Source organism: Macaca mulatta, chromosome 15, assembly GCF_049350105.2.
Source record: "Macaca mulatta isolate MMU2019108-1 chromosome 15, T2T-MMU8v2.0, whole genome shotgun sequence".
Lineage (NCBI taxonomy): Eukaryota > Metazoa > Chordata > Mammalia > Primates > Cercopithecidae > Macaca > Macaca mulatta.
The window spans coordinates 72417960-72436440 of NC_133420.1; the positions used below are offsets into that span (position 1 = coordinate 72417960).

At 38.0% G+C, this 18481-nt stretch overlaps 1 protein-coding gene across 2 annotated transcripts in view; it reads left to right on the forward strand.

The window, feature by feature from the left end:
* CAAP1 (caspase activity and apoptosis inhibitor 1) overlaps nucleotides 1-7104 on the forward strand; it is a 52692-nt gene extending 45588 nt beyond the window's left edge. The window contains 1 exon segment of one of the 2 annotated variants that reach the window (NM_001194328.1): nucleotides 5529-7104. In NM_001194328.1, coding sequence (NP_001181257.1) covers nucleotides 5529-5875 — 347 coding nt within the window. In that variant the 3' untranslated portion in view covers nucleotides 5876-7104. 2 annotated transcript variants of the gene reach the window in all.
* Nucleotides 7105-18481: the final 11377 nt, after the last annotated feature.

An 18481-nucleotide genomic window follows, 5' to 3' on the forward strand; every position in this document is an offset into this window, starting at 1 on the left:
CACTGTTTTTATTATCATCTATAACAAACCTCAATGCGTGAGAGCTGTGGGATTCTCTAAATTAGATAAAAGAAAATACTGTGTGGCATAGGTTTGCTTTCTGTTAAAATAAAAGTTTTAAATAGAATATCCAATGAAAGTAAACAAACATATAAGAGGTTTTTTTTTTTGTTTTTTTGTTTTTTTTGAGACAAGAGTCTCGCTCTGTTGCGCAGGCTGGAGTGCAGTGGCGCAATCTTGGCTCACTGCAAGCTCCGCCTCCTGGGTTCATGCCATTCTCCTGCCTCAGCCTCCCAAGTAGCTGGTACTACAGGTGCCCGCCACCACTCCCAGCTAATTTTTTTGATATTTTTTAGTAGAGACGGGGTTTCACTGTGTTAGCCAGAATGGTCTCAATCTCCTGACCTCTTGACCCGCCCATCTAGGCCTCCCAAAGTGCTGGGATTACAGGCGTGAGCCACTGCGCCTGGCCACATATAAGAACTATTAATCACATCACAAACATTTTGAGGTATAAAAATAAAGGGAACTTTTAAATTATGCTAACGTATTTAAACCTTGATAGGACTTACGAATATTCTAGTTGATAATAATTTAGCTTATCAGAAACAGTTCTTATGCATAAGGTGAAAGTATATCTAGTGTTTTGAGTGATATGCTTGTGAAACCTCTTGACAGTGAATTATTAAATTAAGCCAAGACAAACTGTAGAGCATGGATTATTTAGATACTGGTATGAATTTCTGCTAAAGACAGCAAATTGAACATACGTATCTACTTCCCATCCCTACCAAGAACCCACTGAAGTGACGGAAGAGAGATATTTAAAATAATAACATAAGTTGTAAGTTAACTGATGACAGAACTAACAGCAGTCCTTCCAAAGTAAACCACAAAATGGGGAATAAACAAAGGAAAAAAAAAACAACAGATTTAGCTAAATGTTAATATTTCTGAGAAAAAAATGCCACAAATAAACTTATAAGACAGGAAAACTACAAAAAAATAACAGATTTGTTTTTAAAAAGGGCAAATATAAGAATATATAGAATCGAGGTATTGTTAAGAAACAAAAGCATGGGCAAAGGGTAGAAACAAGTCAGATATTTCACAAAACTGGAAATACAGAAGGCAGTACACATGTGGCAAAGAAAGCTCAACCTAATTTCTAATCAGATAAATGTAAATTAAAACAAAATATTACTTTTTACTTACTAGTAAAAATGAAGATTTTTATCTGTCTATAAAAAAAGTTAGTACATTGCTAAGGTTAAAAAATATGACCAAGTTATATTGTTAAGTCAAAAAGTAAGCCAAAGAGTGATAATTATGTTTTTGTTAAGTACTCTAAATTATTAACAGTGGTTACTTCTGGGAAGGGGAATAAAAGAAGAAGAAAAATTGGCCAGACGCAGTGGCTCACTCCTGTAATCCCAGCATTTTGGGAGTCTGAGGCAGGCAGATCACCTGAGATCGGGAGTTCGAGATCAGTCTGACCAACATGGAGAAACCCCCGTCTCTACTAAAAATAGAAAATTTTTATTTTTAGTGGTGGTGCATGCCCGTAATCCCAGCTACTCAGGAGGCTGAGGCAGGAGAATTGCTTGAACCTGGGAGTTGGAGGTTGTGGTGAGCCGAAATTGCGCCATTGCACTCCAGCCTGGGCAACAGGAGCAAAACTCTGTCTCAAAAAAAAAAAGAAAAATGAATTTTCCCGTTTTGCTCTGTCAACCAACATGTATTTCTTCAACCTTTTAGAAGAATGAGCTGTAAAAAGCATTAAAAGAAAAAATGAATTTATAGTATAACAAAAAAAGATATAATGTAAAGACGAGAAATGTGATGGTTTTCACAAAATGTAAGTAAACAGGATCAAATTGACAAAAGAAAGGAAAATCACAACCAAAGACACCGTAGATAAGTGTAACTCTTTTTTTTTTTTTTTTATTTTTGTGATGGAGTCTCGCTTTGTCACCCAGGCTAGAGTGCAGTGGCACAATCTTGGCTCACTGCAGTCTCTGCCTCCTGGTTCAGGCAGTCCTCTGCCTCAGCCTCCCGAGTAGCTGGGATTACAGGCACCCGCCAGCATGCTCTGCTAATTTTTGTATTTTTAGTAGAGATGGGGTTTCACGATCTCGGCCAGGCGAGTTTTGAACTCTTGACCTTGTGATCCACCCGCCTCGGCCTCCCAAAGTGCTGGGATTACAGGCGTGAGCCACCGCGCCTGGCCAATAAGTGTAACTCTTTCTTAGAGAGTCTTGGAAGCGAGGAAGAATTGGCTGTGGAACAAACAACATGGCAATTAAAATTAAATTCATTTTGAATAATTAAGCCAACTGAACTCCTCCTCCTTTCCCTACATCCAAGCACTCTACTCTGAGAGGCCTACCCCACATCCACTTTACATCAAAAAAAAGATCTGTTAGAGAAATAAACAACTGCTGAAAAACCAGCTACCAGAAAAACATAACTAAAACAAATGAAGGACCAAGATAAACAAAAGAAATAAAATCCGGGGATCAGAAGATAATCTTTTAAAGAAAGGGGAAGAAGACAGTCCATTTAATTTCCTTATTAGAGAGACTAATGTGGACACTGCAGCCATAAAACAGGGTGCAATGAAAACAAGCCAGAGACCAAGAATTGTTAGAATTTAAAAATACAGATATCGGCCAGGCGTGGTGGCTCACACCTGTAATCCCAGCACTTTGGGAGGCCAAGGCAGGTGGATCACGAGGTCAGGAGTTCGAGACCAGCCTGACCAACATGGGGAAATCCTGTCTCTTTTAAAAATACAAAAAGTAACCAAGTGTGGTGGCGCACACCTGTAATCCCAGCTACTCAGGAGGCTGAGGCAGGAGAATTGCTTGAACCCTGGTGGTGGAGGTTGCAGTGAGCAGAGATTGCGCCATTGCATTCCAACCTGAGCGACCGAAAAAGCAAATATTCAGCATTTGCTGGGAGATAATGTTAAGGAAATATCTCAAAATCCAGGAAAAAATATTTTTAAATGTGCAATAAAAGTTAAGAGATGAAGATGAACAACTCATGAAGTCCAACAGGAACTGAATATAATTCAACAAATATTACTGAGCACCTACTGTGTACAAGACACTGTTTTAAGCACCAAGGAAACAGCAGTGAACAACAAAAATCTCTGCCCTACATTGGTGTAGTAGAGAGAGTAAAAATACATAAAAATGTCAGGTGCAATGAAGAAAAATAAAACAGGATAAGAAGATAGTAGTAGGATGACACTTTCACAGAGAGTGATCACCGTGATCTGATAAGGTACCATTTGAGCAGGGACTTGATAAAGTGTCAGAGTAAATCAGAAAGCAAGAAAGTAGACAGTGGAAAGGGAAAATAAAGAAATAATCTGGATAAAATCTGATAGAAGGTGAAGAAGGCCTTCACCCTGAAAGGGCTTGCCAAGTGTAGAACATCAAACCTAAGACACATCCTGTGAAACAGAATTCAAGGATAAAAAAAAATTCCTGAAAGTTTCCACAGGAAGAAAACTAGATTACAAACAAAAGCATTACAATGGTTAGGTTTAGGGAATCAAGAGTATTGTCATCAGCCGCTATAGACAATACCCAATCCCAGTGGATACTGACATGATCACAAAAAGCAAAGCAATTATATATTATGTACTGGAAGTATACAACATCACTTCTAAATATTCTTACCAGAAAATTGAACCTGAGTCTGATCAAGCCTCTGAATCAACTACCAGTTTTCTTCTTCTCCACCCCCTCATTATATTATTCAGCTCTTCATTCATTATCTCGCAACAACCTCTAGTCTGAAAAACAAGTCACATTTTTCAAAAATTTGTCTTTTAAAATATTTTATACAGCCTATAGTTTCTTATTCAGAATCAGTGACTACACACTCTAAATTTTAGGTAAAGCCTGGTGGACACTAAAATTAATTTTTTGAGACTGTGAACAACTTAGCACTTCTTTTCTTTTTTTTTGAGACGAAGTTTCACCCTCGTTGCCCGGTCTGTAGTGCAATGGCACGATCTTGGCTCACCACAACCTCCGTCTCCTGGGTTCAAGTGATTCTCCTGCCTCAACCTCCCGAGTAGCTGGGATTACAGGCATGCGCCACTGCACCTGGCTAATTTTGTATTTTTAGTAGAGACGGGGTTTCTCCATGTTGGTCAGGCTGGTCTCAAACTCCCAATCTCAGGTAATCTGCCCTCCTCGGCCTCCCAGAGTGCTGGGATTACAAGCATGAGCCACCGCAACCGGCCTTATTTTCTTAAATCTGTTTTAGTCTCAAGTTAGAATACTTGTATAAATTATTGCTTCTTAAAAGGTTATATTCAATTTTCTGTAGTTTTTTTTTTTTTTTTTTTTGCTATTTGGAAATATTTGTTGCTTTATGGACATATATAAAATGTTCTTTGCCATCAAATAAAATGATAATCTTTTTTTTTTGCAAGTTCTATTTATAGACACAAAAATGATTTTTTGTTTTATTTTCCACTTTAATTTTGGAATGGGGGTGGTTTTTGAATTATAAGCATGTAGGAGGATTACTGAAGGTCAGTAAATCATCTATTATAAAACCGATGGAGTATAATTGTTTATGTCCTTCCTGTACAGTCTGTTACCAGAATTTACCATCTATCAATCTATGTTTTGTAAAGAAGCTTTCCCTACTGTAAGGAAAGCACTATTAAAGCTTTCTTATAGTAGGGACAGCTAACATTTTGGGGATCATGACTTTTTTTAAAAAAATTCAATATTTAAAAGATAAATTAATTGGGAATATAAGTGAGTACTCAAAGTTGCAATTGATGCCTGGAATTGAGTAGTATTCAATGCCAAGAACAAGGTGGTGGAGAGCCATAATCTGTTATAGAAGTTTTATAACAAACACATTTTTTAAAATTATGGTGTACTAACTTTGTTAATTAAAATCGTCGTCATTAAAACACATTTTACCTTGGAAAATGGCCTTAGGCATTCTTCTTTAATTTATTGATTTGGAACACAGTGTTTGAAAAAGTATATGAAAAGATTGGGATAGTTGCAATGCATATGTTGTACTGCTTGCTGATGATACTTTTTCTTTTTTGTAGTTTATAAAGCAAAGTATTTTAAACACCTTCTAGAATGAAATTTTACTACTTGAATAATAAGCCATATTCTATCCAGAGGATTTCCAGTGTCAGCTTTCATTTTGTAGTGCAGAAGCTTTACTGTGATATAAAATGTTATGACATTTTAATTAGGAAAATAGATCATGGGCACTCCATATGATGGAATACATTTCTTAATGTTCCCGTGTTCTAAATTAGAATGAAAAATACATTTGAATTCACATTGCATTAGATCTGCTTTGAAGATTGAGGAGTCAGGGGAAAAGAGGGTGGCATGGGGATTATGGAATGTGTTTGGGACTCCATAGTGGGAGGTGGGATCAAAGCAGTTTTTAAATTATAAACAGTAAGGAAATTTTGACCCATGGTATTTAGGTTGACATGGATCTTTCTGCTTTTTTTGTTACAGGAAAAGGGGAAGATAGTGATGTACTCAGTATAAATGCAGATGCTTATGACAGCGACATAGAAGGCCCATGCAACGAAGAAGCAGCTGCTCCCGAGGCACCAGAAAATACAGTCCAAAGTGAAGCTGGTCAGATAGATGACCTGGAGAAAGACATTGAGAAAAGTGTGAATGAGATTCTAGGACTGGCAGAGTCTAGCCCAAACGAACCCAAAGCGGCCACTCTGGCTGTTCCTCCACCAGAAGATGTTCAGCCTTCTGCACAGCAACTGGAGCTGCTAGAACTTGAGATGAGGGCAAGAGCGATTAAGGCCCTAATGAAAGCTGGTGATATAAAAAAGCCAGCGTAGGTATTTAACTTGAGTTTGAATTTTAGGTATGTTTGAACAAAGCCACATCATTTAATTTTGTATCTAAAATTTATTTGGGGTCTTATATGTTATTTCTCATGTAACCCTTATTAGGTCAACTTATTTTAGCCCTAAAATACCTGTGGCTGTTTCTTTTTATTTTTTATTTTTTATTTTTTTGACTACTTTTATGTTATAAATGTGTGTTAGTGTCTTATGAATTCATGGCAGTATAGCTGGATAGCCTGGATACTTTGTTAGATGAGTATTTAGCTGTGTCTGCAAATCTTAAAAGCAAAGAGTCATGGTAGTTTTTTCTTTATTTTTAAATGTTTGGGCACCAAACCTAAAAGCAAAAGATTGACCAAGCATGTTTCTGTTAAGTCTACTTGTATTTTACAATATAATATTAAATTCTTGCTTTAAATTTGTTAACAATTTGAGAAATTTAGTTTTGCTTATATGCACTTTTTAAATATACACTATTTTGAAGATTCCTTATGTAGATGCAAATTTGCTAGTTAAAACTGAGTAACAGAGATCTGAAATGACTGAGAAAAACTTTTTTATTAAAGGAAGGAATTAATTTAAGGCAGTGTTTAACAATGTGGAACTAATTGCCCATGTTTAATTATAGCAGACAAGCCATTCTAACAGGTATTCGATACCACTGGATGCATTATTCTAGATTTTTTTCTTTAATGAAAATGGAACAAGTTTTCATTTACATTCCAAGCTGTCAGGAAATGGAGAATATTTTATTATCTAGGATTTTATCTGATGTAGTTGCTTAAAGATCTGATGTGCTATAATTTCGTGAATCAGAAATAATAAAATGCTGTCATTCTGGATCTGAAGACTTTTGATACTTTTTCAAAAGCAAAATTGATTTCAGGAACCTTTGATAAGTTATAATTAATCTAATTTTGTATAGTTTTTGTAAATAAATTACCATCCTTCCACAATTATGGATGCTTTTATCCCCCCATCACTAATTGCAGTTGTTTGATACCAAAATAAATTTACATAGAGATCCTTAACTTAAAATAAATTAATTTTTTCAAAAAACATAAATCTCGAACTGTTGTTTCTATATTTGATAACGAATACAGCGTATTTTATTTATCAACCGTGGTCTACTGATACTATATGAGGTTTTTCCTTATATATAAAAGTTGCAGGGATTGTATTTTATTAGCTGCTTTAATTATGTTAATTTTAAAGGGTTTTTAAATGGAAATAGAGGACATTTATGAAACGTTGGAATTGCAGTTACAAATTCTTTTTGTTGTTGTTGTTGTTCCTGAACATGCCTTGGAATAATTCTACCATTTTTTCCCCTCCGTAAATATTTCTAATAAAGCATAGAAGAAGCCTAATGATTTTAAATACTTCTCTTAGGCTGGTAAACAGATTTGAGTTATGAGTTTCATTGCTATTACTTCAAGACGAAAAGACATTGATATAATTTTTCTATTTCAACTTAAAGTAATAGTTAATATGCTAAAGTAGTACAGAATAAACTTTATTGCTGCTTACTAATTGCAAAATACTGTAGATGGCATCTGTATGATTAAACATATAAGAGTAAAAAAGGTCTGAGGGCTTTGTAGATGATTACAGTCTCCATCTTCATGAAGCATTTTGTGTCTGTTCTGCTCTATGCAGAATGATTTACAGGACATTTGACTGGAGTGGATATGTGTGAGGTAGAGTGAACAAAACAAATTAGTCTACTTAATTCCCTACCTTGGAAAATCAATTTTTTGTCTTCTTCTTCTTTTAAAATGTTGAAATACTTGAGAGATTTTTGAAAACTAATGGCTTTAGAGAATGGGAATGTTTGCTTTAGAAATACCTAAGTAATGGGAAAATACCATGTATCTATCTGATGCTGCCATTTAAATAATCAGCTCAGAGGTATTTATTGAAAGCCTGTAAGGTTCTCAGTCTTACTCAAATCTTAAACCTAGAGGCCAGGTGCGGTGGCTCATGCCTGTAATCCCAGCACTTTGGGAGGCCAAGGCGGGCGGATCATGAGGTCAGGAGATCAAGACCATCCTGGCTAACACGGTGAAACCCCGTCTCTACTAGAAATACAAAAAAGTAATTAGCCAGGTGTGGTGGCAGGCCCCTGTAGTCCCAGCTACTCGGGAGGCTGAGGCAGGAGAATGGTGTGAACCGGGGAGATGAGCTTGCAGTGAGCCGAGATCGTGCCACTGCTCTCCAGCCTGGGAGACAGAGTGAGACTCTGTCTCAAAAAAAAAAAAAAAAAAATCTTAAACCTAGAGATGTTACAATATAGATTTTTATCATGTAGTCGACTGGTTAATAAAGACATGGGTGCTGCTTGTTTTTATGCCCAATTCCTTCCTTTTGTTAAGGTGAGGAACATTTTTAGGCAATATTTAATTAGTAATTAAAACAAAAAAAATGGCAGCTGAATTTGTATTCACTGTCAAGCAATCCCGATATTTGATGAAGAACTTGACTTAAATCCTTTTTATTTTTATTTTTTTAGAGACGAGGTTTTTGCTGTGTTGCCCAGGCTGGCCTCAAGTTCCCGTGCTCAGGCTATCTCTCCCACGTTAGCCTCTTGAGTAGCTGGGACCACAGGCACACACCACAGAACCTGGCCCCTCAAATCTTGAATGCTGGGTGGCAACTGATAATAAGTCTTCTGTGTTAATGAGCAGATACCTCAAACTAAGCTTTGGTTCACATTTAGATGTTCCTACTAATCCACACAGATATGTTCTAAAAGTCTATCAACAGGTTACCAGTAACATTTCAATTATGAAAAATCACTCAAAATCCACACATCTTTTTGTTGAACACTATTCATTCCTCCAGTTAATCAGGCAATATGTTCTTTCCTTATAAATCTTTTGGCCAAAACTTATTTTCAGCAAAATGTTAGATCTTAGGATTTGTTACCTGATTAAAGGTATTCTGAACCATTTGGACAGTAATACAAATTGTAATAAAATCACCATTTTTCAATGCCATTTTCAAGGTAGATAAAGCAGAGTTGAACCTGTAATTTGGGCCAAATATTTGGGCAGCCTAAAAACTTTAAAAATTCTCAGTTCTAGTCCATCATAAAAAACAGGAAGAGGTCAGTTATGGATACTTTTCCTTGATTGTATCTGCTTAATTCTTTAAAAGGCCAATATATTTTAACTTAAAACTTCATCTTTAGATGTGTTTATATTTTCTTTATATTCTTCAAATAAAACAGTGAAGTATATCAATAGGAACTCGTAGTCAACATACTGACATATTTGATATTTAATAATTATTTTTAAATGCTTTGTGATACAATGAAAAGAATGTGAGAGTTAAGAGCAGAAGGGCCTGATTCTGCCTAACCAGCTGTGTAATCTAGGCAAGTAACTGTAAAATGAGGGAAATAAATTGTAGCCAATATGTAAGATTTATTTCAGCTATAATAGTCTGTGATTCCAATACAGAACGCTGTCAACTTTGCCAAACTTACAGAACTCTTTTGAGTTCAAGTATTTCTCATCTCCCTTCCTTTCCCCACCTAATTCAAAATGAAGGCATTTGTTTAGTCTCTCTTATCTCTCACTGTTGCTGGATGTGAACAATCTAGTATTTTTTTTTCTTTTACCTGTCCAGTCTTAAGTGTCAAGATTGCTTGATAAGTATTAATGTATACTCTGTAGAGTTACTCACTGCGGTCCACAAATGTAGCTATTTAGCTGTTACCTGTAATATTTATCTCTGTATTTTTAAATAACATTATTATGCCTTTTTTTATATTTCAGTTTTAGATTTTTTATCAGTTGGCCTATTTTGGGATTTGAAGATTAAGCTGTAATTCCTCTGCCTCTCTTCTAAGCACATATCTTCCTGTCTCATTTTCACAGTAGAGTGCAGTTACATCACACTTTCTGGTTAAGTTAGCATTCAATATGTATACTATTTTGACTCTAAATACTATTCACAACTGGAATGTGTGGTATCTGTAATTATATTTCCTCTTTTGGTCCAATTTTTGGCTTGAGTTTTTTGGAATTAATAATACTGCCTTATTGTTTTATTTGCTAAGTGGTCTATATAGCAGAAGACTGCTATATAGTAGTATATAGTATTTTAAAACTTCCCAGAACGAAATGATGTGAATTTACACCCAGGCTGTCCTCCTGAAATGTAAATCTTTTCTCAGTAGGTTCAAACACGTCATATAATCCATCAGTTTTTTCTTTAAAGATATTCCTTCTGGAGCTCTCTGTACTATTCTAATCTGGATTGGTTGCTCTTCACCTCTGTTATGTTGGATCCCCCATTTCCTGAATTCTCTCTCTTTTGGTGACATACCTCTTCCAACAGCTTCCTGTGAAAGACTGCATGCACAATAAGTTATTCTGATTCATTAGTGTGACCCAGCATGGCTCAGTTCTGCCTACATACTTGATCGAAACTTTCTGTGAATAATAATGTTTACATGCCAGAAATCATTGTCCTGTATTTTACAGTATTGCACCAGTGCCTTCTTTTTTTTTATTTTATTTTATTTATTATTATTATTATACTTTAACTTCTAGGGTAAATGTGCATAACGTGCAGTTTGTTACATATGTATACTTGTGCCATATTGGTGTGCTGCACCCATCAACTCGTCATTTACATCAAGTATAACTCCCAGTGCAATCCCTCCCCCCTCCTCGCTCCCCATGATAGGCCCCAGTGTGTGATGTTCCCCTTCCTGAGTCCAAGTTCCCACCTATGAGTGAGAACATGCGGTGTTTGGTTTTCTGTTCTTGTGATAGTTTGCTAAGAATGATGGTTTCCAGCTGCATCCATGTCCCTACAAAGAACACAAACTCATCCTTTTTTATGGCTGCATAGTATTCCATGGTGTATATGTGACACATTTTCTTAATCCAGTCTGTCACTGATGGACATTTGGGTTGATTCCAAGTCTTTGCTATTGTGAATAGTGCTGCAATAAGCATACATGTGCATGTGTCTTTATAGCAGCATGATTTATAATCCTTTGGGTATATACCCAGTAATGGGATGGCTGGGTCATATGGTACATCTAGTTCTAGATCCTTGAGGAATCGCCATACTGTTTTCCATAATGGTTGAACTAGTTTACAATCCCACCAACAGTGTAAAAATGTTCCTATTTCTCCACATCCTCTCCAGCACCTGTTGTTTCCTGACTTTTTAATGATTGCCATTCTAACTGGTGTGAGATGGTATCTCATTGTGGTTTTGATTTGCATTTCTCTGATGGCCAGTGATGATGAGCATTTTTTCATGTGTCTGTTGGCTGTATGCATGTCTTCTTTTGAGAAATGTCTGTTCATATCCTTTGCTCACTTTTTGATGGGGTTGTTTGTTTTTTTCTTGTAAATTTGTTTGAGTTCTTTGTAGGTTCTGGATATTAGCCCTTTGTCAGATGAGTAGATTGCAAAAATGTTCTCCCATTCTGTAGGTTGCCTGTTCACTCTGATGGTAGTTTCACCAGTGCCTTCTAACTTCCATTAAATTTGAAAATGTATTGGTCATTCTGATTCTTGATACTTAATGTGTGTCCTGTTTCTCTTTGGGAGCTGTCAGAATCTAACCTCTATCCCCAATATTCTGAAAGTTTTTGATGATATGTCAGGATATGGATCTTTTTTTTATCTGTTGAATTACTCATTTAATGGTAAAGAGTTAATCATGAACCTTTGCATCATCTTTTTCTCACTTGCCGTTCTTTCATCTGGGAGGCTCCCTGTCTTGCAGGAGGATGTCTTCAGTGGAGAAACTCATGTCATTCAGTTCTGGGAAGTTTTAAAATACTGCTTGAAAAGTTCCTTCCCTCTATGTTTTCTAGTGTTTATTCTAGAACTCTTTATTCAGATATTGATATCTAGGCCTGATTCTTTTTTCTTATTGTTTCTATTTTTCATCTTTTCTACTTTCCTTTATATTTTCTCAATTTTCTCTTCTGGTTCTTCCAATGATTTTTTTTTAAACTTCAAACATACGTTTAATATCCCAAAGATGTTGTTATTTTGTATTCTCTGAATATTCCTTCTTTAAAAGAGCACTAAAATTTTGTGTCTGTAGGGCGGTGGCTCCTGCTTGGCATCCTGGTATTGACCCTGCATGTATCCTGATCGGCCATGCAGGCGGACCCTGAACCTCAGACTGAACTGTCTTGGTGGAACACACCCTGTGATCCTCCCAGGAGCATAGCCAGACAGTTTTGTGAGAGCCTTTGCATGATCTTTTTCTCATTTGCCGTTCTTTCATCTAGAAGGCTCCCTGTGTTGCAGGAGGATGCCTTCAGGCAATTTTCTCATCTCCCTCCCTGTTTTCTTTGAGACATGGGACTTTCTACTCCCTCTTGCCCCCACCTCCTCCTCACCGGGGGCACAGCTGCAGGCTATAAAATTGCTTAGTGGCAGCATGGCATTAGCTCTGCAGCAACAGGGTGTCCCTCACTCCTGTTGTGTTGTCTGGTCCCTTTGTGTTGATGTCCCCGCACAAGGTCAGGACCTTGGAGGTTTGGCACCTTTGACTGATTTTTCACTGTCTATGTAAATAATAAGCTGTCTGAATCTAAAAAGAGCTCATTGTTTTTTGTTTTTTGGTTTTTTTATGACTAAATCTGTCAGGACATGCTAGGCCCTTGCCCTTGGCCTTGTGCTTGATGGTTTCATGGATATAATATTTACTTCTCTGAGGGTGCTAATTGTAGTGGTTGTTTTCAAGTTTTCGTCTGCTTCCTGTCTGCTGTTTTCTTTCAAGTTAATTTTTTCTTGTGGTCTCTGTAATGTTTTCTCAAATTTCCTTAAATCTTTGATGATGTGCTGCTTTTATTTTATTTTTATTTTATTTTTTATTGAGACAGGGTCTCACTCTGTCACCCATGCTGGAGTGCAGTGGTTGATTCATGGCCCACTGGAACCTTGACTTCTCCCACTCAGGTGATCCACCCACGTCAGCCTCCCAAGTAGCTGGAACTACAGGCATGTGCCACCACGCCTGGCCAATTTTTGCGTGTTTGTTTGTTTTATAGAGACGAAGTTTAGCTATGTTGCCCAGGCTGGTCTGGAACTCCTGGCCTCAAGCAATCCACCTGCCTCAGCCTTCCCAGGTGTTGGGTTTATAGGAATGAGCCACTGCACCCGGCCATAGCTGCTTTTATATGTAAGAGTAAGACACTAAAAAGCTGATTTATAAGAGGAAGGCACTAAAAAGCTGATTGGAAGTTCTGTGTTTATGGATGAAGCTCCTTAATTGGAAGAATTTTCTCTTTTCTCTTGGGCTTACTGAAGATACCCACAGATCACTATGTAGACTTTTACTTAATCCCCCTGTTTTCAGTACGATTAACTCTCCTTGGTACACCTGATTTTAGAATCGCTTACTTCAACTTGGGTCTTCTGTGAAGATGGAGAATTGTTGCCTGTTTGTGAGGAAACTGACTTTCATGTTTTGCTCCTTGCACTCTGTCTTAGAAGAACCTAGAATCAGTACTGAGCCTTACTTTGGTTTGTGTTTAGAACCAAGTTCTTAGGTTTGAAACTGCCTTTGCAAAAATATTAACAGCGAGAAAATTATGACAATGAAATAAGTCTGACCTAACTAACCTCATCTTGCTTCTAACCTCCAAGCTGTCCTTGTTCATTCCTGAGCTGTGTGCTTAACTAACTTTGGGAGGAACTTAGTTTATAATTTAACTTTGAAACAAAGATGAATAACAGCCCTTTCCTGAAACAAACCTTGCCTGGAGACCAGACTGCCTTTGTAGGACTAACAAATCAGCCACAAGATTAGAAATTATGGTTTAGGAGTCATGCATGCAGCTAGAGGCCATCAGATTCTAAACCTTCCCAATTGCTCCTAGGGATAACATCACTATTGCAAAACCTAAGATTGGTGCTCAAGAGATTTTTCAGACCCTGCACTCAATAGATCAGCTGGTGCCACCCAGATTGACAAACTAGCTCATCTGGTCCCGTGGCCCTGACCCAGAAATTGACTTAACGCAAAAGGACAGCTTTGACTCCCTATGATTTTATCTCTGACCCGACCAATCAACTCTCCCCGCTTCCTGGCTCCCTACCTGTCAAATTATCCTTAAAAATCCTGTCCCCAAATTTTTGGAGAGATTGATTAGAGTAATAACTCCACCTCCTGCTTGGCATGGCCAGCTTCATGTCAATTAAACTCTTTGTGTACTGTAATGCTGTGGATTGGTTTTGTTTGTGCAGTGAAAGAACCTATCAGGTGGTTACAGTTTCATCTCTTCACAGGCCCCTAGGTTGAAACCTTCTTCATCTGCTAAATCATTTCCATTCACTTATTTGTCTCCAGCTTCCAAAATTTTCTTGACTCATCTCTGTCATTTCTTCCACTATCTAAATAGGATAATTCTTTTAATATCTTGAACTTTCAGTGGACTTTCATGAGGAAGCCATGGTAAAAGTGATGTTCAGTATACCATGTTTAAGCAGCTGTTACTTTTTAAAAATCTATTTTTGCTTTTGTCAATCCTAATTTTTATTTTTTGCTAAATCCAAGTTTAGTGAAATTAATGTAGAATCTTAATAGATTACAAGTGGAAAGGATGTGAGAAAGAATACACAAGAATGACAGCAAATAAAATCAGTGATATGTGAGGCTGTCAATGACACTGTTCCTTATAGGTGGCCATATTTCTTCTTTCTTTCATTTCAGAAAGTTTTACTAGAATATGTCTTGGTATTGATCGTTTAGTATTGACATAATCAGATATGCAATGTACTCTTTCATTATGTAATTTCACATTTTTTGAAAAAAATTTCAAGTACATTTCCTTGAATTATTATTGTAGCATTTGTTCTTGGTTCAGTTTTTTTTTGGATTTTCCATTATTTGCATTTTATCTTCTTTGCCTCTCTTCAACATATGTCACTTTCTTAAATCATTTGGTTTTCTTCCTTTTGAGTTTAAAATTTTTGCCTTTTCACTTGCTTCTCTTCAGGCTTTGTCTATTGTGTTTATTCACTCCTATGTTCCTCCTAGTTTAGTGTTCAGTTCTGAAATTTTTTTCTTTCATTTCTATTTCTTCCCTGAATTCCATCATTTCATATCTAATGCTGATTTATGTTGCTATGCCTTTTATCATTTTCATAACTTTTATCTCATTTTAAAATACAAGTAATAATTTTAATATGTGTACTTTTGTCTGTAGCAATGTTATTCTGCTCCTATTCTCTTTTTTATTTTTAACAACATTGCCTGGGATTTGACCTTAATATTTTTGTTTCTCATTTTTATGTGAAGCTTGTTTTCCTGAACTTTTAGAAGGAACTTGGCACAGGTTAGCTTTTCTACCTTTATGCTCCTTTGTCTGTTTTTGTTCTCTAATGTTCAAAAATATGGTGGCTTGCTTTCTGAGATTTATCAGCTCTGTTCCCCTCCCCTACTTTTAACTGGGCTTCATTCCATCCTGGTGATTTTCTCTGTACGGCTCAGCTCAAATATTGTGTCTGGAATTTATTCCTTCCGGTGGGTTCTTGGTCTCGCTGACTTCAGGAATGAAACCGCGGACCCTCGCGGTGAGTGTTACAGTTCTTAAAGATGGTGTGTCCAGAGTTTGTTCCTTCCAGATGTTCAGATGTGTCGAGTTTCTTCCTTCTGGTGGGTTTGTGGTCTTGCTGACTTCAGGAGTGAAGCTGCAGAGCTTCGCAGTGAGTGTTACAGCTCTTAAAGGTAGTGTATCCGGAGTTGTTTGCACCTCCTGGTGGGTTCGTGGTCTTGCTGACCTCAGGAGTGAAGCTACAGACTGTCACAGTGAGTGTTACAACTCATAAAGGTAGTATGGACCCAAAGAGTGAACAGCTGCAAGATTTATTGAGAAGAGCAAAAGAACAAAGCGTCCACAGCATGGAAGGGGACCCAAGCAGGTTGCCACTGCTGGCTCGGGTGGCCAGCTTTTATGCCCTTATTTGGCCCTGCCCACATCCTGCTGATTGGTCAGTTTTACAGAGCACTGATTGGTCCATTTTACAGAGTGCTGATTGGTCCATTTACAAACCTTTAGCTAGACACAGAGCACTGATTGGGCTATTTTTACAGAGTGCTGATTGGTGCATTTACAAACCTTTAGCTAGACACAGAGTGCTGATTGGTGCGTTTTTACAGAGTAGTGATTGGTGCGTTTACAAACCTTTAGCTAGACACAGAGCACTGATTGGTGCATTTCCAAACCTTTAGCTAGACAGAAAAGTTCTCCAAGTTCCCAATCGACCCAGAAACCCAGCTGGATTCACCTCTCAATCCCCCCTCTAAACAGGACACCCCAACTGCTGTTGGGAATTGGGCGATGACTGCTCTAGCTACTTCCTGCTGGATGGGGTGAAGAAGGGGCCCTGCAGTTGTAGTGTCCTCCAGACGGGAGCTCTTTAGGCCAGTGAAAAAGTCAGCAGGTCAGTCCAGGGGTCCTCAGTAGAAGTTGTTAGTTGAGCTCATTTGGGGTTTCATTTGTAAGACCATCTGTAGCTTGATGGCCTAGATTCTAGAGGAAACAAATGTAACAAGGAGGTTAAAAATACAGGGCCCAAAGGCGAGTAATAGCAAGGTGGCTGCCACAGGACCTAGAAAGGGGAGAAGCCATGTTGCCCAACTCCAGAGGTTGGTATGAGTTTGAAAGGCATTGTCTGATTTCAGAAGCCTTTTCCTGTAAATGTCGGCGGCATCTCATACAATCCCTGACTGTTCAGTGTAAAAACAACACTCTTCCCTTGAAAAGGTGACAAGTCCTCCTTTCTCAGCAATGAGGAGGTCTAAGCCTCAGCAGTTTTGGAGAGTCTTTCCTGCCAAAGAGTCTATTTGGGATTGTAGTTACTATCTTTACTGGATAGATTTTGTTAATTCTTGCAAATCCTTTGAGAGTGTGTGGTAGTAGGATAATGCATGTTACACTGTTAACTTTTAGCAAACTTTACTTTAGTTGAAAACCTTGTAAGTTGGGGATTTTAATTTTTCTTTGCTATTAATAAAACCTCATTCATTCCATATTAACTTAGAATTGGTATAGATGGCTCCTTCCTGATTCTGTAAGTACTTTAAGATTTGGCTGAGTGCAAACAGTTTGAGCAGATCGATTATTAGGCAATTTTCCTAAATGCTTATCACTCACTGAATATCCGTTGTGTCTTTTTCCCTTAATCGCCTGGGAGGAACCATCTATCATCCTGTCCTGAAGGGAGTTCCTCCTAGATCTGGTTGGACCTTTGTATGGTAATTAATTAAGATTTAGATCCCCTGTTAGGAAACCTGCTGGGTTAAGGATTTTTAATACGAAGACTATGGGTTGTCAGGGCCCCAGTGCTTTCAGGCTATGCCCTTGTTTACACTGACAACAAGGTGGTATTGGAGTGTTATAGGGTTATAGAGAAGACCTTCAATTATCAATTATAGGTTTTAAATTTACCCTAGCTTTTAAAGGAATAAGGTACACTGTTTTTTCTTTACTACTCCTATTTTTTTCTCTCACTTTGACTTCTTTATCACTCTCTTTCTCTCTGACTCTGTCTTTGTCTCTTCCTTTCTCTGTCTCTCTTTGACTCCTTCTTTGTCTCTGTCTCTTTCTCTCTCTCTTTGACTTTCTGTCTCTCTCTGACTCCCTCTTTGTCTCTTCCTCTCTTTCTCTCTGACTCCCTCTTTGTCTCTTCCTCTCTCTCTCTCTTACTTTCTGTCTCTTTCTCTCTTTCCTTTCTGCTGGTCTTTCCCTGCCTCTGCCAGCCACTTATGCAGCTGTTCTCCCCTCTCCTCCCCTTTTTGATGGCTTCAGCAGTGTAAGACTGACACCTCCTTGGATTTTTGCACTGCATGCAATAACTCCATGATTTCCTTCTGGTATTTAATGGGGGTTCCCCCAGAGGTTAGGAACTCCCTTTCTTTCCATATTGCAGCTTGGGCATGTAAGATTAGATAAGCATACTTGCGATCTGTGTACACATTTACTCTTCTTCCCTTTCCCAGTTCTAAGACTCGGGTCAGTGCTACTATTTCTGCTAACTGGATGCTGGTTCCTGGGGGAAGAGGCTTACTTTCAAGTATGGTTATATCACTAACTATGGCATAACCTGCCCTTCACATCCCCACTCTCCACAAACGACCCTCCATCGGCATATAGGTTAAGGTCAGGATTAGCCAAGGGGACTTCCAAGAGATCATCTCGGGTGGCATAAGTCTGGACTACAACCTGTTGGTAGCCATGCTCGACCAGCTCCCCATCCTCTGGGAGAAAAGTAGCAGGGTTGAGGGCAGCACACATATGCACCTGAAGCACCAGTCTCTCAAGGAGTAGCACCTGGTATCTAAGCAGGCTGTTGTCTGATAGCCATAAACTTCCTTTGGCACCTAGTATGCCATTTCCATCATGAGTAGTCCAGACAGTGAGATCCTTTCCTTGTATTATTTTGATAGCCTCTGACACTAAGACAGCCACTGCCACAACTACCCTAAAACAGTGAGGCAAGCCTTTTGCTACTACGTCAATTTCCTTACTTAGGTATGCCACTGGTTGTGGGGTTGTCCCATGGGTCTGAGTGAGGACTCCAAAAGCTATCCCTGCTCTCTCTG